The following is a 21,976-nucleotide window of genomic DNA, read 5'->3' as shown; positions in this document are numbered from 1 at the left end:
GAGAGAGGAGAGCAAAAGAACAAAAACGGCTGACAGAGACAGGGCTCACAAAGAGAATCAAAAACACCTGAGAGATAAAAGACCAGAGAATCACTCAGTATGACTAGACAGAAACAATACTTCACAATAAGGAAATGGGGAGGAGAGGGTTAAACAGGAAGCCAAGAGACAATGACAGGTGCGGAACATTAGTATTCTGGACATGATGAATTAGGTGGGCATGGTTGATCGATTGAACAGGTTTATTCAGTTCTTCTGGGAGTAGAGTGCTTTGCGGATGTTACATCACTCTCCCTCAAAGGGGTGTTACTTTGTATTTCAACAGCAAGATGGCAGGGCTCACCTCAGTCATGGTGCTCAGCATGGAATGTGTGGATGAGTGAGGGGTCCAAGGTATCCCAACCAAGGACCCATGGATTCTTCTCTTCTCTGGGCCTTCCCAGTCAACTATGCACTGGAGAGTTCCACAGTGCCTCCACCAATCAAGTAAGGCCTGAACCACAGACAGACAGGCAGACAGACTGAGAGAGAGAGAGAGAGAGAGAGAGTGTGTGTGTGTGAAGTGCTTCTGACTGAGACGTTTTGGTTGTAGCCTGCGTGCTAGTCTGAGCTGTCCGGTAGACGAAGTAAAGATGCGTGGTGGTAAAAACACATTAAACCCCTTTTGTTACCCCACATGAAGTCGTCCTTTGTGTTTTTGGCCAGGACACTACAGAGATAAGTTTATTTTACTATCCACCATTTTTTCTCCTACGTCGTCACAATGGTGAATCCAGTCTTGAATAGTTATTGATGCCTTAGTTAGTCAGTTAATTAGCCTGAGGAGTTCAGCACCACTGTGACTGGTGTTTTAAACAGCTGGTGAAAGTTGTTGCTTTCAACAACAAACATCGAGCAATAACATATAGTCAGGAATCCTTTTATCAGTGTTCTAATGACTTTGGCCTTTGATATTTACCGTAGACATGCTGTAGTACTAAACTGTAATGTATAAGAATTTACATTTTTTTGGTTAACAATTTACTTTTGGTTACTTTTTGGTTAACAATCTACTTTTGGTTAACAACATTATGCTTCTTTGTATGTGATTTTGTGTGCTTGAATGTTCATCACTGGGTTACAATATTTTCACATATATTAATAAAAGAGACAAATCAAGCTCGTATTTATTAATTTTTTTGCATTGCTATACACTATGCAAACATACCTATTTACCTTCAACAATGTTGGAGATCATGATTACATCATTAACAGCTTAAGAGAAACATCCAAGTCCATGCGTTCCTTGTAAAAGTGTTTAACCAAACCTTGTTAAGTACACACCAGAATTGCCATCTCTTTCCACAGTACTAACGGATAACATTGCCATGTGGCATATGGTGTTGATTTCAAAATCCTACCACTGGACAAATAAAATAATCTCTTATTTAATCAAACTGACCTGCATGACACATTAGACACTGAAACCTGAGATCAAAAGGAGTGATCCTATGACAACTGTCCTGTATTAACAATGAATTGAAACTATAACCTGTCACAGATACAACATGGAGTAGTATGTGTGTGTTGATCAGATGAAGCATCTGTGAAATGTACGGTAAGACAGAACACATTTGTTTCATCCATTGTTACACTACACACTAACATATGATTAAATCTATTTGTGATTTTCCTATTTGTGAGAAAAATAAATTTGACAAAAAACGGACAAAGAAAATCTATTAAGGACCAAACATCTTTGGTATTTTAGACCTTTGGACTATAGACTGCCTTTATGTAAAAACAAAATGCACAAACAAAAATACTTATATGCTAATCTTGCCACAGTGATGATATACATATTGTATGTTATACATAAAAAATTGGTTCACTAAAATATTTCAGAGTAACTTTCTTGCCCATTCATAAGACAACATATTAGTTTCACACATCTAAAAAAGCTGAATGAATTCAGATTCAGTGGGACAATAAGAGGTTGGATAACTGATACATTATACATGATACAAATAAGATACTGTAGTGAAGGTAGACATGAAGATCCTACAGAAGCATAACGAGGCTGCCGACCCACATCTGGCTTTTAAAAACACTTCAAGTCTCTTGTATTCAGAGTCCCAGCTGCTTCTCCATCTGCTCTCGCAGTTTGTTCTTCTGGATCTGAAGAAGGTGAAGAAAAGAAACAACCACAATGCTATTTAAGGCCTTAATCCTTCAGCTATAAACCACAAAGCTGAAGGAGTGTAGAGACAGCTGCCCCTGACTACCGCTGCAGCCGATTTTGTGCAGACAAGGAAATTGCTCAGATTTCTCCAGTCTAGAGATGGATGTGATTAGGTCCAAATACACACCACCCTTACATTTTTTACATTTTTTCCAAAGTGTGTCCATAGAGACAAATAAAAATATGCTGACCACAAGGAATTTGTAAAGGTAGTTTGCTTAGACTACAGGTCTAAGTAAATTATATCCATGGAATGAAATTAATTTTTCTAGTCCTACTTGCGTTTATATTCACTCTAGCTATGTTGTAGCTGGTAATACAAGTCATGCCTGTGGAGAGATCGATGCCAGGACTACACACTTACCTTTCCTGAGCCCGTAAGAGGAAAACTCTCAACAAAAGTCACATAACGTGGGATCTTGAAATGGGCAATCTGCAGATGGACAGACAGAAAGATGAAATCAGGTTATCAAGACATGACGTGAGGTGTGCTATAAAAGCTGATGTGCTTTTGCCGTTAAAATGTAAACACCTGGCCTCTGCAGTAGCTCCTGATCTCCTCCACGGTGCACTCCTGCCCGGGCTTCAGTCGGATGCATGCACAGATCTCCTCACCCATCCTCTCATCCTTCACCCCGATCACCTGCAGGCAGGGAGAGAAGTGGGACGCTGCAACCACGTGATGCTCCCTCGCCCCCCAAAATGGTTGAACAAAAACAAAATGGTTGAACAAAGATTCAGCTTCATGAATCTGCTTTCTACTTTCCCACAAACTGTTCTGGCACAGAACCAACACTTGGTGAAACAACTGGTTTATTTTTTCACCTGTGCCTCATGGACTTTGGGGTGTGTGTGCAGGAACTCTTCGATTTCAGCAGGATAGATGTTTTCTCCTCCCCGGATAACCATATCTTTGATGCGTCCCTCTATTTTGCAGTATCCAAATTTGTCCATGCTGGCGATATCACTGTGAAACATGGTAAGCAGACTTTCGTGAAATCTCATCATGCTTCTTATGTACTGGTTTTCTGGCCAGTTTTTTATCTCAAAGTAAATATGCTGCTGGATGCCTTGGTATTCACCCAGTCTTATACCAGTTATCTTTAGAGATAACCTCTTTGGTCTTGGCCTCGTCCCCCCAGTACTCCAGCATGACACAGTAACCTCTGATCATCAGCTCTCCCTGGGATCCAAGTGGAACTATTTCCCCTGTTACAGGGTTAGCCACCTTTGCCTAAACACAATAGACATTAGTCATGTATCTATAGTTGCCAAAAGAGGGCCTAGGGAATATAAAGCAACAGCACATACGTCCACACGTGAAGAAAACTGATGCACACTGTACCTCAGTATGGGGGCAAATACATCCCACCGTCTCTGTCTTTCTCTCCAAGTCATCAAGTGGGTAGCCACAAAAGGTCACAGGACTGTTCTCAGTGGTACCATAGGCGATCTGTGACAACATTAAAAAAATGTATAAATCATTTACATTTACCTCATTAAGCAGACGCTTATCCGGAGTGATTTGTACAAGCGCTTTGTCGTCTAATCATAGAATGCATCTAAGCCAGTCCAATAGCACTGGATACCGCTAGATACAGGAGTCGCTAGATACCGCTAGATACAGGAGTCGATGTATCAAACAACACTAAGCCCATGTTCAAACACAAAGGTCCCATGGTCTTTCTCAGCGCTGTTTTCCTGTGCATCCATGCTTCTGTTCTCAGATAAGTAGCTAATATACTTAGTTAATATTCTGTTAATAATTATTAATATTGTTAATAGGACCAATTGAAAGCTACTTGAGTACTTTACTCAAATGTGAGGTCTATGCCTGGACCCCAGCACCCACACCTTACACATACCTACAGTAGGCCTTGGTAAAAGTGGCAAGTCCATCAACAGTCTACCGTCCTGCCCAAACCGGCCCACGGGGGGGCAGCCGGCCATGCCAGCATGTGGTGGACACCGGGCATGGAAGGCAGGTGAGGTATGTTGTGCACATCTGAGAACTGACTCACCTGCACCACTGTACCGTAGTCCCCCAGTGGACCTCTCCATCACACACACGACTAACTAGTCATGCCTGTTACTCTGCTATTGAATCAACAGACCGAATCAAAAGGAGTCATTAAAAGAGGTGATTAGTCGTAATCACTTGACCGATTGGCCATGTTGGTCATCAGTGTAAGAAAGATAGTGGTGCAGGCTGACCTTCACAGGGGACGAGACTGAGACCGTGTGTGAACGTGTACCTGACATCCTGAGAGATATGCTTTCTCAATAAAACGACAAATCTGTTGAGCAAACACTAGATTCCAGCAACCTTGAGAGCAGCTGCCATATTCATATTCAAAGCCTCAGATGATGTGTGCCCATGAACCACTGGCCATCCCTAGCTCTAGATTGCCAGTACTTCAAATGTTTAAAGTTTAAAACTCTGTGCCTCCCCATTAGAACGAACACCAGCATATTTCCTGTGGAAGACCCAATAATCCCAGTAATTAAAATAAATACAGAAACTGGGTGAAGGTCAAGATCTCTGCAATTCACTGGTGGTTTATGAAATACTTTACATACCGACATATGTGGTATTTCTATAGAGGAATGTGCAGTTGTTGTTTTATTCTTTTTCTTTCCTCTTTTTTAGACACACTGAAGGAGAAATTCATTTCTATTGTTGTGACTTGACTCGAGCCAAACATCTGGCTATGATTATGTGTTTTAAAACACTCGGCTACCTCTCACTCGGCCCTGTGTTATAAACCGCTGGCCACACAGGACGAGCTCCCTTTTTTCCACACCACTAAATTCAAAACAATGGGAGGTGTGGCGAGACACCACAGTCCTGCTTCAACCTCCCAAACGCTAGAACAGCATCTCAGTCCATCCATATTTAATGAGGTTCTAATAGCAGATTTTTTAAAGGGTGTTGTTTTTGAAATGTTGAAGCAGAAAACCACTTTTGTGTCCATTATATTTTATTTTGTCAAATTCCACATGCGGACCAAACGTTCACAAAGCCGTGTGAAAAGGAATGGCCGCTGGAATGGAAATGATTTTGTGGCATGAACAATAACTTTGCACAAGTTATTTCTTTATACCAAAACCACTCTGCTCTGACATAAAAGTGGCAAACGTTGCTAAAGAAGTTGAATGACTAGAAGCAAATTTTCTCAAAGATATTTCACATCCCCTAGAAGGCTACACCATAAAGCCACACACAAACACACATCGAGTCAGCCCCGAGCCCAGGGAAAAAAACAAATTTTTTTCTAGCATGAGTAAATATTATATGTCCTGCACTGAGATGACTGCCATTCCTCTGTAAAGTCTTACACGAATCTTTTGCACTGCCCTCTTTCCCTGTCACACACCCTCTCTCCAGCTCACCTCTGGCTCTCTCTTTCACCACTCTCACATTCTCTTTCTTTCTCTCTTTGTGCTCTCTGAGGCTGTGCATGTAGCCTTGTTGCTGTCCAAATACCTTCCCTTCTGCTAGACGGGCCCAGCAGACGGCAGGACGACAGGCAAAGGGTAGGAGACGGACAGAGAGCAGGATCATCATGCGGGTTATCAGGATCCAGCTAGTGGTCTGTGTGCAGGTTTTTGCATATTTCATAGTAGCTGTACAAAGCCAGTGTCCTATTCCATGTCACTGTCATGGTGACCTACAGCATGTCATCTGTGACAACGTCGGTCTGAAGAAGATGCCACGCATCTCAGAGGCAACTCGTCTCCTCAACATGCAGCGCAACAACCTTGGCATGCTCGCAACAGGAAGCTTTAGCGAAATGAAGGGGCTAATCTCTCTGCACCTGCAGCACTGCCAGATACGGGAGATCGCCAGCCAGGCGTTCAAGGGACTCAGGAAGCTCATCTACCTGTACCTGTCCAACAATGAGATCAGCACTATCAAAGCCGGAGCCTTCGAGGACCTAGCCGAGCTCACCTATCTTTACCTGGACGGCAACCGCATCTCGGGTCTTTCGAAAGGCATCTTCTCCCCCATGATCAACCTGTTTATCCTGCAGCTTGATAACAACAAGATCCGAGAGCTGCAGCCAGGCACTTTTACGGGCGCCAAAGACTTGCGCTGGCTGCACATGAGTGGAAACGACCTGAGCTCTTTGCAGCCGGGCTCATTGGACGAGGTGGAGAACCTGGCGGTTTTCACCTTGGACCAAAACAAGCTGTCTACCTACCCCATCCTGGCCATGAGTAAGCTACGCGTTATTGAGGAGCTTAATTTGTCAAAGAACCCACTCAGCTTCATCCCCGATCACGCTTTCAGAAGCTTTGGGCGCTACATGGAGAAACTGCATCTGAATGATATGGGTCTGGAGAAGGTGAGTTTCTCTAGCATGCAATTAACTATAACGCTGGTTCCATACTTTAAATTAGGTTTGGCTAACTAGAATTGATGACAGTTATAGATGTATTTTAAACCAGGCACACATTATTTTATTGGCTATGCAGATAAATCACACAAGTCTGGGCTGGACACAAATCATTATGTAGGTTCTTCTCTACTACCACTCTGTAAAAATCTGGCTGTATGACGCTTCGCTCATGTTTGGTTTCCTTGTGGTCTTTCATTGGTAAACACCAAGTGTACATACCATATTTCTGAGTTAATGAGGCTATTACTTTGAAAACTAAATCAAGTAATAACTGCCAAAATCCCAGAGAGTAAACATATTTAAATGCATTTCAGACTTGAAATTGTGAAAAACAGGAAACTGGCAATCTGTTTATTGACTAAACAGTCTTGACACAGACTGACCAGTTTGCTAATCATTCTCTTGAGGGGAAACTTGCATTTTTACATTTTGGTGTAATTCAATATGTTTAAATATATAAGCATCAATAAATATATTTACACAATATTTAAATCTAATCTAGTTAGCATTTGTTATGTAAAGCACAACATCCAATGTTTCAAGCACAACCTATTTTCACTCCCTCACTTTAATGAGGTCCTCCTGAGGTTGACCCCATGACCCCATGCTCCTCTTGCCCTGAGGCCTTAGAGGAGTCACATGTGCTGAGATCAGTAGAATTCCCCTCTCCTGCCTCTGCAAGAGGCCTTACATAGAAGGACACCAGAGCTCTTTGCTCTATTAGAGCTATATTTCCACACAAAGTCACTTCTGTCATTAATACCAGACAGAGAAAGCACATTTTCTTATCCAAAGACCATTCAAGATCAATCTAAAGCATTATTCTTGTGGCAAATTGAAGGGCTTGTACCAAATACAGAATCAACATATAAACCTTATACTTCTTGCTTCAGAGCGAGAAAACATTCATGTCAGCTAAAGTTCAGCAATGCCATGAATAACAGATGCTAGCAACTGCCAGTACACTCTGGGGTCTGGGTTCCCACTAGAACCAAACATAATATGCAGTAAGGTGCATCAAGCAGCAACAGAGGTTGCCTTGTTCCTCATTTAAGTTACATGCGTGCATCTATGTCATGGTATGAAAGGAAGCAGTAGATCTCACTGGGATATTTTTAGCATCTGTTTGTTTGCCAGCCACCATCCAAACCTGTCTCGGTCTAATAATCATACGTGTCCTTTTGAGCTCTACGATTTCCCCCCCACACATGAGGCAGCCAGGAATCCAGTCATTTAGGGTTAGCAGAGCACTAAATGGTGGCAGGGTGTTCTGAGGCCCCTAAAGAGAGGTATTTTTAGTCTGGAGTTTTCCCACCTGAATGCACAGTTCACTTCTTCAGAGACATTTTTGGCAATACAGGGTGTCTGATGGTGCAGAGTAGAGAAAGAGGCTGCAAAAACAACCCTTCCATGCTGGAAGTCATCCATCTTCCACAGCCTCAAATTACCAATCTCTCTCTCTCTCGCTCTCTAACTCTAACTCTCCTTGAGTGGAATTTTCCAAAAATGACTTCTAAATAAGCGTATCTCTTTTGCTCTTATATAACACATCCAAACCAACTCCTGCTCCTGCAGCCCGTGTGCAATGTCTGCTCCCAGAACCACCCTCTTTTAATGCTTAGGGTTACTACCTTCGCACCAAGCACAACCGCTCCTCTAGCACCTCTGTGCAGTTTTTCACAGCCTAGCAGTTCCTTCTGAAGTGTAATAGAGGGCTGGGAAGGAAGCTTTGGTACAGGTGAAGGCATGTCAGAGCTCACTCATGTGAAAAGAAACCTTTACAAAACCAGAATAAAGAAAAAGGCTCAAATAAGGAGAAACTGAATATCAAACGCACATTCTCCTAAGTGACACAAGAAGTGGGGTCCATCTAGAGAAATTCCAAATTAAGAGATCCAGTAGGATACAAGGCACACTTTTTACAGACAAGAACCAATCAGAAAAGTCCCAAATCACGTGTTTTCAGCTACCTTGGATTGACACAGTTCAAGAGAAATGATGTCTGGCCCATTATTTTCACCCATCTAGTTCTCCAACGCTGCTTTTGAGGGGGTAACTGCTCTAAAGTCTCTGCATCTGGAGAACAACAGACTAAAGACATTACCAAGCAGTCTCGTGTTCACCACCATCCAGAATATGACCCTGTCCAACAACCCATGGAGCTGCACCTGTCAGTTAGCAAGCCTTAGGAAGTAAGGACCTACTTTACTACACCACAGCTATTCCATTGTTTATGATGGTATAAATTACTTTTATATCCCAAGTTGTTATGAAAAAGACAAATACTGGGTACTGACAAAGTCAATGCAACAATGCTCATCATGTATTCAATGTTCTTACTAGCATAAAAGCTCATAAAAGCTTATTTTTTTCAAACATCTTCGCATCTCTAGATGGATGGACTCCACTCGTCTTCGCCCTGAAGCACTTTGTTCGTCTCCTGGCAGTCAGAGGGGCAAACAGATAAGAGACAGCACTGCTTTTAGCCGATGCAAAGTGAAGACCAAGAGAGAGAAGAAGGGAGCACGCCTCTGAGGAGGTATTTAAGAAGGGAGCGCGCCTCTGTGGAGGTATTTAAGTGATGTAAAACTGTATGGAGCTTGTGATCTTAAGAACTTACATCACTAAGCAATGACAATGTTATCATGACTTGCAAACATATCACAAAAAAAATGCAATAATTCTAAGAATTTGATCTCGAATTTCCATGTTCTCCGCTCTCTCACAGCATCAATAAGAGACTCATTCACAGGACAGGTTTACAAACACCATATTTAACTGATTTCCTGAAAAGTGTTATTCAAAAGTTCAACAGCAACATTTTGGAGGTATTGGAGGACTCATCTAGTCCTTAAACAAATACTTGGTTACATTCTTGGCTTCTGTATACAGAAATTACATAACTCATTTCCTTAAACAGAAATTATTAAAGAAAATTTAGTGAAACATATTCCCCAAAACTAGATTTTTATCAAATTTAATTAAAAAAAAAAAATTTACATAAAGTAAATGGTCAAAGATGACTATTAAAATTCATGATTAAAATTACTTTGCATGGCTCTTTTAGTCAGGCCCTGGATTTTGTAACAAATGGTGGACATTTTTTGTCAGCCTACCATATTTATGAATGGTAGCTGATCTACTGTAGTTTCCACTCCCCACCACCCTTCTCATATTTCTTTTAACAAAATATTCTGTTACTCATCAAGAAATCAAACATCATTATGTTCGTCGACCTGCCATATATTTTCTCTCATTATTTGAAGAAGATGAATAGTGATACTATTATTGTGATCACAACATGGTCTTATGTTCCCATCTTGTTTTGCAGTAAATTACTGTCTTTTATTCCCCGTCTGTCCTCCTCCTTCTTTCTCTGGATTGTTCTAAATTATTCTTTGCCCTCTGGGCCTGTGCTTTTCCATTTTGGTTCTATAGCTCTGTCCAGCACCGAGTATCACAGTCGTGGACGACCAGTGTGGTGCTAGGCTGTTTGACTCGGCTGCTTTCTTTGTGTCTTTACAGAGGAGACGTCTGTCCAGGAGACACGTGCAGTGAAGGGAAGCAACGCTACTTTCTATTTCAGGACATTCCGCTCTTTTCTTTTCAATTCTATGAAGTGGCACGCAAATTTATGATAAATAAAACAAGAAACAAAGAGATATGTTTGGAGATATCAAACATCTGTTGGAAAAGCTGCAAATATCAAAGTAAAATTGTAGAGTACATGACATTTATTCCTACAGTGTTGGATACACACACTGTGCTCCAACTCTGAACATACAGTGTCTTGCGAAAGTTTGCGGCCCCCTTGAACTTGCCATATTTTGGGCTTCAAACAAATATATAAATTATTTGTTTGTGAAGAATCAACAACAAGTGGGACACAATCTTGAAGTGAAACGAAATTCATTGGATATTTTAAACCTTTTTAACAAATAAAAAACTGAAAAGTGCAAAAAAAAAAAAGGGGCGTGCAAAATGATTCGGCCCTCTTGTAGTGCTTTTGCTGCGATTACAGCTGCAAATCACTTGGGGTCTGTCTCTATCAGTGTTGGGGCATGTCTCTATCAGTGTTGGGGTCTGTCTCTATCAGTGTTGGGGTCTGTCTCTATCAGTGTCGGGGTCTGTCTCTATCAGTGTCGGGGTCTGTCTCTATCAGTGTCGGGGTCTGTCTCTATCAGTGTCGGGGTCTGTCTCTATCAGTGTTGGGGTATGTCTCTATCAGTGTTGGGGTATGTCTCTATCAGTGTTGGGGTATGTCTCTATCAGTGTCGGGGTCTGTCTCTATCAGTGTCGGGGTCTGTCTCTATCAGTGTTGGGGTCTGTCTATCAGTGTTGGGGTCTGTCTCTATCAGTGTTGGGGTCTGTCTCTATCAGTGTCGGGGTCTGTCTCTATCAGTGTCGGGGTCTGTCTCTATCAGTGTCGGGGTATGTCTATCAGTGTCGGGGTCTGTCTATCAGTGTCGGGGTCTGTCTCTATCAGTGTCGGGGCATGTCTCTATTAGTGTCGGGGTCTGTCTCTATCAGTGTTGGGGCATGTCTATCAGTGTTGGGGTCTGTCTATCAGTGTCGGGGCATGTCTCTACCAGTGTCGGGGCATGTCTCTATCAGTGTCGGGGTATGTCTCTATCAGTGTCGGGGTATGTCTCTATCAGTGTTGCACATTGAGAGACTGAAATTCTTGCCCATTCTTCCTTGCATAAAAGCTCAAGCTCAGTGAGGTTGGATGGAGAACGTTTGTGAACAGTTTTCAGCTCTTTCCACAGATTCTCTATTGGATTCAGGTCTGGACTTTGACTTGGCCATTCTAACACCTGGATACGTCTATTTGTGAACCATTCCATTGTAGATTTTGTTTTGGATCATTGTCTTGTTGGAAGATAAATCTCTGCCCCAGTGTCAGGTCTTTTGCAGACTCCAACAGGGTTTCTTCCAGAATGGTCCTGTATTTGGCTATATCCATCTTCCCATCAATTTTAAACATCTTCCCTGTCCTTGCTGAAGAAAAGCAGGCCCAAACCATGATGCTGTCACCACCGTGTTTGACAGTGGGGATGGTGTGTTCAGGGTGATGATATGTGTTGCTTTTACGCCATATTACGCCATACAACATATTGTTTGCATTGTGGCCAAAAACCTTCTTCTATATGTTTGGTGGCTTGTGGCAAACTTTAAACAAGACTTTTTATGGATATCTTTGAGAAATGGCTTCTTGCCACTCTTCCATAAACGCCAGATTTGTGCAGTGTATGACTGATTATTGTCCTATGGACAGACTCTCCAACCTCAGTCTCTTAGCTGCATGTCTGATTATTTACGGCATTTGGCAGATGCCCTTATCCAGAGCGACTTACATTTTTATCTCATTTTTATACAAGTGAGTAATTGAGGGTTAAGGGCCTTGCTCAGGGGCACCTCAGTTATAGCCTCAGGTCTGGGAATCGAACCCACGACCCTCCGGTCAAAAGACCAGTTCCCTAACCACCAGGCCATGACTGCCCTTAGTAAGACTGATCAGTCTTCTCCTTGTTCGAGATGAAAGTTTAGAGGGACGGGCGGGTCTTGGTAGATTTGCAGTGGTCTGATACTCCTTCCAATTCAATATGATCGCTTGCATTGGATCATTCAGAGATCCTCACTGAACTTCTGGAGTTTGTTTGTTGCACTGGAAGTAAAGGGCCCACTTTTAAGTTTTTTATTTGTTAAATTTTTTTTTTTAATATCCAATAAATTTTGTTCCACTTCACGATTGTGTCTCACTTGTTGATTCTTCACAAAAAAAAAATTATTTAATATCTTTATTTGAAGCCTGAAATGTGGCAAAGGTTAAAGTTCAAGGGGGCAGAATACTTTCGCAAGGCACTGTATCCTGAGGAACTTGCCAAGCTTCCTGTACTTTTGAGTTAAGCAAGCAACCTGCCTTCTCATTCACCTTCAGTCACCATTACCATTCAACTTCTCAAATCTCATGTGTTTTTTACATTAACAATTGTAATCATGCTTCACACTGGTGGTAATTATGATATCATGATAACCGATCTAGACTTTATCTTATCTTCAAGGTTGTGAATCATGTGATGGTCACAGACAGCAGCATTCTTTACAATGGTGAAGACAACAAAACCTCCTGCTTTGGTTACTTCCACCATCTACCCAACATACCATTGTATGAATGTTCAGGGACACTGTGGAAAGATGTGCAATACAAAGGGAATTAAAGGCCAAAAGATCTCCAGCTCCCATTGTTCAAAACGAGCTTATTTACTTGCTCTCTTCAGCTGTTCATTTACCGTTATCCTATCTTCTCTGGTAAAATGTATTCTCAAATTATACAAACAGTCTAATTCATGTGACCAAGACATAGACAACACTTAAGCATGGCCTCTTTTCCTTATGTTAGACCTGGGGGTCAGACCAACACGAGAGAGGAATCTTCTGACCTTTCCTCAGAGAGAACATAGGAAAATGAAACAAAACTGCTGAATAAATCTGGTACAAGATGCATATAAAAGGCAAAGAAGGTATATAAATGTGGCTCTGAATACTGTGGTGTGAGGATGGATTCACAGTAAATAATCCAAATCAGTATCTCACTTTGGCACATGTAAATCTGTTCCTGAAGACAATAAATATGGAAACTGACTTGTTGCTTTGCAGTGCTTTCAAATCAAATAAAAACGATCAATTTACTAAAAATATGTAAATATTTCCATACGTAATGAATATCAGGGAGATTTGATATGGGTATTGCCAAATAACTGCATGGCAAACAATTATGTACATTTACAAATTTTCTGTTTTCTTTAAACTTTTTGTAATAAGTGGCTTGTATCACTTTTTAAATAAACATTCAATACCTAAAGAACAAGTTATCTAGTCAATGTGTTTTTATTCATTTTCTTAGGGGGCATCCATAACGTTTTCTATGTGTTAGGAGTGTGTGTTAGGAATCTACCTTTAGTCTTTCAGATGACCAGTGGGCATGACCCTGTGTCTCCCTCTAGTGAATTATTATAAAATGATATTTTCATTCTTCTCTTTGTGATACATTATTACCTTTTTTATTTTTGAATAGATCACTTTCTCCAACATACAGATATAGCCCCCACGGCCCTCTTTCCACACCTCTTATCTCCACCTAGTAATTATAATCAATCTTCTCACATTAACACAACCCCTCCTTAACGATAGCTCATGTGGTACTTACTACAGTACCACAGAGAGGCTCTCTCATGAGGAAGTAAGCCAAATGTCTTAGGTTATTAAGCAATTGGGGCTTGTTTATTTTAAATTATATACAGGTCCTTCTAAAAAGAATTTGCATATTGTGATAAAGTTCATTCTTTTTCATAATGTTATGATAAAAATGTAACTTTCATATATTTTAGATTCATTGCACACCAACTGAAATATTTCAGGTCTTTTATTGTTTTAATACTGATGATTTTGGCATACAGCTCATGAAAACACAAAATTAGCATATAATGAAAAGGTTCTCTAAACGAGCTATTAACCTAATCATCTTAATCAAAAAACTCTAAACACCTGCAAAAGATTCCTGAGGCTTTTAAAAACTCCCAGCCTGGTTCTTTACTTAAAACCGCAATCATGGGTAAGACTGCCAACCTGACTGCTGTACAGAAGGCCGTCACTGACACCCTCAAGCAAGAGGGTAAAACACAAAGACATTTCTGAACGATTAGGCTGTTCCCAGAATGCTGTATCAAGGCACCTCAGTGGGACGTCTGTGGGAAGGAAATTGTGTGGCAGAAAACGCTGCACAATGACAAGAGGAGACCGGACCCTGAGGAAGATTGTGGAAAAGGGCCAATTCCAGACCTTGGGGGACCTGTGGGCTACAGATGCCACATTCCCCAGGTCAAGCCACTTTTGAACCAGAACCAGCGGCAGAAGCGCCCGACCTGGACTACAGAGAAGCAGCACTGGACTGTTGCTCAGTGGTCCAAAGTACTTTCTTCGGATGAAAGCAAATTTTACATGTCATTCAGAAATCAAGGTGCCAGAGTCTGGAGGAAGACTGGGGAGAATGAATTGCCAAAATGCCTGAAGTCCAGTGTCAAGTACCCACAGTCAGTGATGGTCTGGGGTGCCATGTCAGCTGCTGGTGTTGGTCCACTGTGTTTTATCAAGGGCAGGGTCAATGCAGCTAGATATCAGGAGATTTTGGAGCGCTTCATGCTTCCATCTGCTGAAAAGCATTATGGAGATGAAGATTTCATTTTTCAGCACGACCTGGCACCTGCTCACAGTGCCAAAACCACTGGTAAATGGTTTACTGACCATGGTAGTACTGTGTTCAATTGGCCTGCCAACTCTCCTAACCTGAACCCCATAGAGAATCTGTGGGATATTGTGAAGAGAAAGTTGAGAGACCCAACACTCTGGATGAGCTCAAGGCCGCTATCGAAGCATCCTGGGCCTCCATAACACCTCAGCAGTGCCACAGGCTGATTGCCTCCATGCCACGCCGCATTGAAGCAGTCATTTCTGCAAAAGGATTCCCGACCAAGTATTCAGTGCATAACTGAACATAATTATTTGAAGGTTGACTTTTTTTGTATTAAAAACACTTTTCTTTTATTGGTCAGATGAAATATGCAAATTTTTTGAGATTTTTGTTTTTTCTTTACTTTTGGCAAAATCATCAATATTAAAACAATAAAAGGCTTGAACTACTTCAGTTGTGGGTAATGAATCTAAAATATATGAAAGTCTAATGTTTATCAGTACATTACAAAAAATAATAAGCTTTATCACAATATGCTAATTTTTTTAGAAGGACCTGTATGAGTGTCGATGTTGTCAATGTCGCTCGTGTATGTTGAGTCTACCCTACTTTGAGTCTCGCTCTGTTGAGTGTTATCAGTGTTATATTGTGCTAAGCACTAAACTGTGCAGCTTTGTCTAATAATGCTACCATGTTATTTTCGCTTGTTTCAGCATCCTGCATAACACCCCAGCATTACAGATAAATGTTGCTGCCCTAAAAAACACAAATGGCTTCCAATTACTTTCAACCTCAAGTAGAATTTGTGAATCTGAAGGAAAGCTATGAAAATAAAGACACAAGCATGTGGATTGTGTGATTTCCAGTACTCTTTGACTTTTAGTGGGTTACTACAATATTTTAGATATATTCTTGTTGCAATAGTGTCAAGAGTGTTAGAAGCGTTATAAGGCTGTTGTTGTTTAATAGGTTGCCATCTATTTTTCCACATCTTACATAGATTCTTAATTGCAAGATCAGGTGGTCCGAAAGATAAGGCCAGAATCATGTAGGAGTGGTTAAAAACCCGGTAAATATTCTACAATGGCCATGTCAAAGTCCAAATCTCCACCCAGTCATGAATTTGTGGTACCACCTGAACATAATCCAAGAAACCTATGCTAGCTATCTAAAAAGCTGTTATTGCATCCTAAGGTGCTTTTTCAAGTTTTACTCTAGTTTGAAGCAACATAAGTGCTGAATACTTATACAAACAAGATTTTCAGTGCAATTTAATCTGTGTTAAGAGCATATTGGTTTGCAATAAAAATGCCGACTGGAACAATATTCCTTTCATTCTGAATGAATCCCATGACTTCTAAGGGGGACAAACTTTTGCAAGGCACTAACTATAAATCAATAAATCAACAAATGAAATCATATGAGGCCAGATACATTACATTATTAGAGTTACTCACTACCAGTTCCTTGATTTGCATGACGTTGATGACTTTCCTCATTATTTCAGGAGGGCAGGGGGAGCCAGCCACGATTGCTTTCATAAGTCAAAAAAAAAGAAAGAAAGAGAAAAAACATATATACACCATGGCTGAATTACTACTACATCAGTGTCACTGTTGTTCCTACATTCAAATACAGGCAGCAATGGTCCTGTGAAAGAGGCTGGCTGGCAATTTTCTAAAGGCCAGTGAGTGAAGGATATAGGCAGGTGTTTCTAAAGGTTCAGTTAGTATTCCAGTTATTTAAGCTTATGGGTCTTTGATGATGAGATGATATTTTTGGTTATACTAGATTACTCACCTGCATCAACAGATGACAGGTCATACTTAGCCAGGTCAGGCTGCCCCAGCATGTCTATGTACATAGTAGGAGTGCCGTAGACAAACGTACACCTGGACAGGTACAGTCAAATGATGAGAAATGCAAGATCACAAATGGTAGCCATGTACATACAACAGTACATTATTATTCATTTAAATGGAAAAAGTCTCAGCTTGTTTAATCAAATAATTTTAAGTCACTCTTTAGAAAACAAAGACTTCGATTAGATTTTCAATTTGAATATATATCATGTTATTCTAAACCCTTCCTGGAACACTGCCCTTCTTTCTATGATTGTGTTAACAATTTCAAATTGCAATACTTCTTAGGAAACATTCTGTATATTTACACTGGCTGTCATACATGTAAAGCAGTGCACATGATGGCAATGTAAATCACTGAGAGAACCAATATCCTGCAACACCATGTGGGCATACCTCTCCTTCTGCAAGGCTTCTAGGTTGGCATGGCCATCATATGCAGTGGAAGGAAAGATGAGTGTACACCTGTGCATGGCCAGCATCATCCCTCCTCCCACCGACCCAAAACAGTGGTACAGTGGCACGGGCAGACAGATGCGCACATTCTCCTGAACAGAACACGGACATGGAGTCAAACCGTGCACGAATGTCAAATGTTTCTGGCCCTTATAAATGTTTATTTTATTACGTATATGAGTAACATGGTTGGGATGCTTTATAGGCTTTAAAAAGACACGACCATTCGATCAAGACACTGTACATACCAATAAACTCAAGAAACTGGCACTAGAGTCCAAATTCTAGCACACACCCTACGCATGTGCTCACCCTCCAGTCATAGCCCACACGCAGGCCGACAAAGTAGGCATTGTTGACAATGTTGTGGTGGGTCAGGGCGACGCCTTTGGGACTTCCAGTGGTTCCCTGAAATCAGAAGTACTGTCAGCTTTTAATGCAGCATTTTTGTCAAGCTATATTCTATTAATTAGTATAATCACTTGACGGAATTAAACACATGCCTTTATTTTTATGGTTTCAAGTCTACATTCCTGCACAATATAAAGAAAGATGTTGAATTTTGTTTCTATCAGCATGTACTGTGATCTTGATAAAATAACACTATACAGTGCTGAACCCTGTGATCCTAAACACCCAAAGAGCACTAAAATCCAAGATTGGTCAGTATGATTATAAACAACATAAACAATGGGATTTGTTAGATTTATATACTGAAGCCTTCTTCAATATCATTATTGTAATGGCCAACGATGTGAGAACAAGTAGCGTGTGGAGCCGTTTTCCTCCGTACCGATGTAAACTGAATGTTAATGGGGTCGCTGGAGGAGAGTTTCTTCTGGAGGCCCTGTAGCTCCTGGTAGTGCTGGCTTTCCCCTGCCTGCATCACATCACTCCAGTTAAACGCTCCGGGATGCCGGCCGTCCGTCACAACCACCACACGCAAGTCTGGCAGACTGAACAGACCAACAGAGACTTTGGTACTTTTGTCTGATTATATACCTGTGGCAAAATTGAAAGATGAGGGACATTTACATGTAAAGAGGCACTTCATTAAAGTGTAGAAATAAAAATCCATGAAAGAAATCTGTAAAGAGAGAAATCCACATGTCTGAAGTGGAACTTTCTGTCTTCAGTTCAAGGTTTGCCCCCTGGTCATTATTGGTACAAGAATGCAGTTTTGTTTAATCTCCTGTTACATCTGTATTCAGAGTGAATATATTTTTCAAAGACGATCAACCGTTTCCTTTCATAAACATCAGAACATCTAGGACTATAGACACATGGCGGTGGGTTAAGTGAGTGGCAGCTTTGTATATTCATGCCTGCGTTATATGCACCTGGAACTTTTTAGTCCTCCAGGGCATGCAGTATCCAACTCAGGGCAGAGCTGTCTCAACATGCCATAGTATCTCTGGGTCTTGAACTGCGATGGACATACAATTGCTTTGCATTGCACCTAAACCAAGAAAGAAAATATTTGTCTTGACACAAGCCTGGTGCAAAATACGTCAACAGAACGCACTAATAAGTCTACTAGGTGCACCTTTCTCAGAACGAATTCCAGTTCATTCAGTTGATACGCTGGATTGACCGCCACCTGTTGGATGCCAAGAAATAGCAAATACCATTTTCATTTGATATTTACAGCTTTTGTTGTGTATGTTTATCTAGATTGGTTTACATATGTATCATACTTATTTAGATTTACTAATATGACACCATTTAAGTTTCCTGGGAGCAAAACTCATTGCTGTTGTGTTGCTAGCACTTTAAGTTACCTGCTCTACCAGGTGTGCTAACGGAACATATAATTACTAGAGAGATTAGCTAGATTGCATTCCACAGGGTCTGTACGCAGTGTCCTTGTTCAGTACATTCTAATCCGCCAATGTGGGTCAAAGGAAATGCAATTTATCACAACATGCATTTTATTACAAATGCAGTTTATTACAACAGCACGGTCAACATAAGCTAACTACGTAAAAGATAACCAGATGAATTAGACTGATTGGGTAACATTTATTTACAATAAAAAGATACAAAGTTTGAAACCTTGTGTAGTCCACTTCACAGTGCACTGCTAAGGCTGCTGGAACACACATGTTCATAAAGAAAAGCAGGACCTCACCAAAATGATGCCAGCCTTGGATGTGGCGAACATCATCAAGATCCATTCATAGGAGTTTGGGCCCCACATGCCCATGCGATCTCCTTTCTCCAGTCCCAGTGCCAGCAGTCCTGCTGCAACCTGATCTACCTGCATCAAAACAATACAGAACCTAATATGAGCCTCGTTATTATACCGTTTCTTCCTTCCCCTTTATTATATCCAAGTAACTGATAGAATATTGCAACATATACAGTATTCAAATGTTGGATTAAGCATAATGAATGGCTAAATTTATGTAAAATATGCATGGATTAACTAGACCGAATAGCAAAGAACTAGGAGATGAACTTCTGATTGACAATGTACTATAAAAGAGGAAACCGTGAAAAGCCCCATGAACTGTTTTATCATGAATATAAGTAATGTGCAATTTTGAGTGAACAATCAACCTAACACACGTTTTTGGACTGTGGGAGGAAACCGCACAAAAAAAGCCTCATTACCCAGTGAACCCTGGGATAAACAGGGTACTATAATTATTCCCAAGTCACATTTGAACTTTGAGTGTTTAACGTTTCAAAGTTAAAATGTTTACCTTTGTAGTAGCTGATAAAAAGAAAACAAAGTCCAGTTTATAAACATGTCAGTCAACAGAGATATCCTTTAGTTAAATCTGGAAGAGGTGAGGTGGAAGATATTCTTAAACAGGTGACATGAATTAAATGTACAGATCATTCAGTGTTATTTCTCCTAGTTCGGTGTAATGTTCTGCTCAGTCAGATCAGTCAGATCATCAGTCATCATAAGTCACCAGTAAGTAGAAAAACAAAATGGGAAACTCAATCATCCTTATACTGAACTAACTGCAACAACTAAGTGGTTTGGTTGAGTGTGGCGTTCTAAGCAGAAAGAACCTAGTTCACCTGTACAAGCTCATACATTTCCATTTCAATTTTCCATTACTTCTTTCTTAGTCTGTACAAAGCATTCAGCACGGGATAACAGTGAATGCAATATGAACTCTTCATGCACATGCTTTTGCCAAAAACCCATGCAAGCAAGACCTCACATCATGCTGGAACTGAGCAAACGTCTTCCTGATGTCATTTTGTGAGAAGACGACAGCCTCTCGGTCAGGGCAACGCTCCACACTGGCCAGCAAGGCCTGACCCATAGTGAGAGGCAGCAGGGAGTAGGAAGACACTCCGTGGGCATAGCTGGTAGTGAGAGCAGGAACACTGGGAGGACCGTCTACATGGATAGCGCTGGGGAAAAGTCCAAACAAAGTGGAGAATGTTTACATCAAATATTCATATTGCTTCAATGTGTATTTTTCGCGCGTAGTGGTAATACGTAAATAAAACATATTTGAAATACATATATAAATTTTCATTCTTCTTTGGTATATCTTACGACATCATACGAACAACAACATCCGAACATTACACAACATCTTAGTCCCCAATGTCTACTTGCACGCCATAGTTTAGGAGAAACTTATTTCACGCTACCACAGCTTTTCACACCAAAATGAACTCTCGAAAATATGTAACTGTCGAAAAAGTACATTTAAATAATAATAATAGTTTTTACATTTCAAATATTTTTTTCTAAAACAAATGTAAACATTAACAGGAAGTGTAAAATGTGGTCGGGGGAGGTAGAGGTTTTTATATACCTATATATAATATTGCATATACCACATGAAAGCTAAAATGGGATTTGTGCACGTCCATTGACGGTTTTCTGAAATTACCTATTCAGCAAAATGACATAAACATTGTTGTGAGTGAAACTCACAGCTGGTGCTCACCGGTTCTGATGAGCCCACTGTAAAGGGGTCCAGAATCTTTGCACAACCCTCGAGTTCTTGGAAGAGAGGACGCGTAGATTTGCCACAATTCTCGGCAACATTTCTCTATCTTAAGCTGAACGGGAAAATCCCCTCAAGAGTTAAGAGTATGTCTTGCACAACACAAATAAAAACTGTAAGGCGATTCGCGAGAGGAATGTATCCACATGCAAATCGAAAATCAAATCGTTGTAAATTTATCTAATCGTCCGACTTAAGACGAAAATACGGTTGACTGGGCGTTGGAACAGTTAAACTTTGAACTACCAGTAAAAGCTTTAAAACTAACTTGATTTTGCGTTTGACCAGTAGGGGACGCCAGAGTTTCTTATATGTTTCTATTTAATTATTTATTTTTTGTGCCCCAATCAGCTACATGAAAAGATGTTACTTACACTATGTAAGAATCCTGTTTCCTGACCACGAAAATATATCAAGTATAGGGAGGCCGTGGGAGGTCAACAACACAGCAGCCGGACCGCTGCCACCTCCTTTATGCAAGGAGGAACAGGAGGAGCAGTGATATCCATGTTTCTGCTGAAACTGTCAGAAACAGACTCCAAGAAGGTGGTATGAGGGCCCGACGTCAACAAGTGGGGGTTGTGCTTACAGCCCAACACCGTGCAGGGTGATTGGCATTTGCCAGAGAACACCAAGATTGGCAGATTTGCCATTGGCTGATGTGGTCTTCACAGATGAGAGCAGGTTCACACTGAGGACATGTGACAGAGTCTGAAGACGCCGTGGAGAATGTTCTGTTGCCTGCAATATCCTCCAGCATGACCGGTTTGGCAGTGGGTCAAGAAATTGGGAGGCAT

At 40.9% G+C, this 21,976-nt stretch overlaps 2 protein-coding genes across 4 annotated transcripts; one reads left to right on the top strand and one right to left on the bottom strand.

Annotated features, from left to right (window-relative positions):
- Nucleotides 1-1,148: 1,148 nt before the first annotated feature.
- Nucleotides 1,149-21,451, bottom strand: acsf2 (acyl-CoA synthetase family member 2). Its single transcript, XM_076999535.1, has 16 exons — nucleotides 21,120-21,451; nucleotides 20,376-20,571; nucleotides 19,325-19,453; nucleotides 18,740-18,793; nucleotides 18,534-18,652; nucleotides 17,987-18,149; nucleotides 17,506-17,601; nucleotides 17,134-17,285; nucleotides 16,676-16,767; nucleotides 16,333-16,409; nucleotides 3,567-3,674; nucleotides 3,304-3,455; nucleotides 3,047-3,188; nucleotides 2,754-2,864; nucleotides 2,586-2,654; nucleotides 1,149-2,157 (listed from the first exon to the last, which is right to left on the bottom strand). Exons 1-16 carry the CDS (start codon nucleotides 21,218-21,220, stop codon nucleotides 2,107-2,109), a joined length of 1,812 nt encoding a protein of 603 aa, XP_076855650.1. The 5' UTR covers nucleotides 21,221-21,451; the 3' UTR covers nucleotides 1,149-2,106.
- chad (chondroadherin) lies at nucleotides 5,541-13,495 on the top strand. 3 transcript variants are annotated; one of them, XM_076999537.1, is made up of 4 exons: nucleotides 5,541-6,570; nucleotides 8,653-8,816; nucleotides 9,018-9,163; nucleotides 10,063-13,495. In XM_076999537.1, the coding sequence occupies exons 1-3, from the start codon at nucleotides 5,788-5,790 to the stop codon at nucleotides 9,157-9,159; spliced, it is 1,089 nt and encodes a 362-aa protein (XP_076855652.1). In that variant the 5' UTR covers nucleotides 5,541-5,787; the 3' UTR covers nucleotides 9,160-9,163; nucleotides 10,063-13,495. The 3 variants fall into 3 exon arrangements, with proteins under 3 accessions (XP_076855652.1, XP_076855653.1, XP_076855651.1); XM_076999538.1 differs by having other exon boundaries at nucleotides 9,018-9,194; nucleotides 10,150-13,495; XM_076999536.1 differs by having other exon boundaries at nucleotides 5,542-6,570; nucleotides 10,150-13,495.
- Nucleotides 21,452-21,976: the final 525 nt, after the last annotated feature.

This window comes from Brachyhypopomus gauderio, chromosome 3 (assembly GCF_052324685.1).
Source record: "Brachyhypopomus gauderio isolate BG-103 chromosome 3, BGAUD_0.2, whole genome shotgun sequence".
NCBI classification, from domain to species: domain Eukaryota; kingdom Metazoa; phylum Chordata; class Actinopteri; order Gymnotiformes; family Hypopomidae; genus Brachyhypopomus; species Brachyhypopomus gauderio.
Note: the sequence above shows the minus strand (reverse complement) of the source record. Positions and strands in the feature narration are given on the sequence as shown.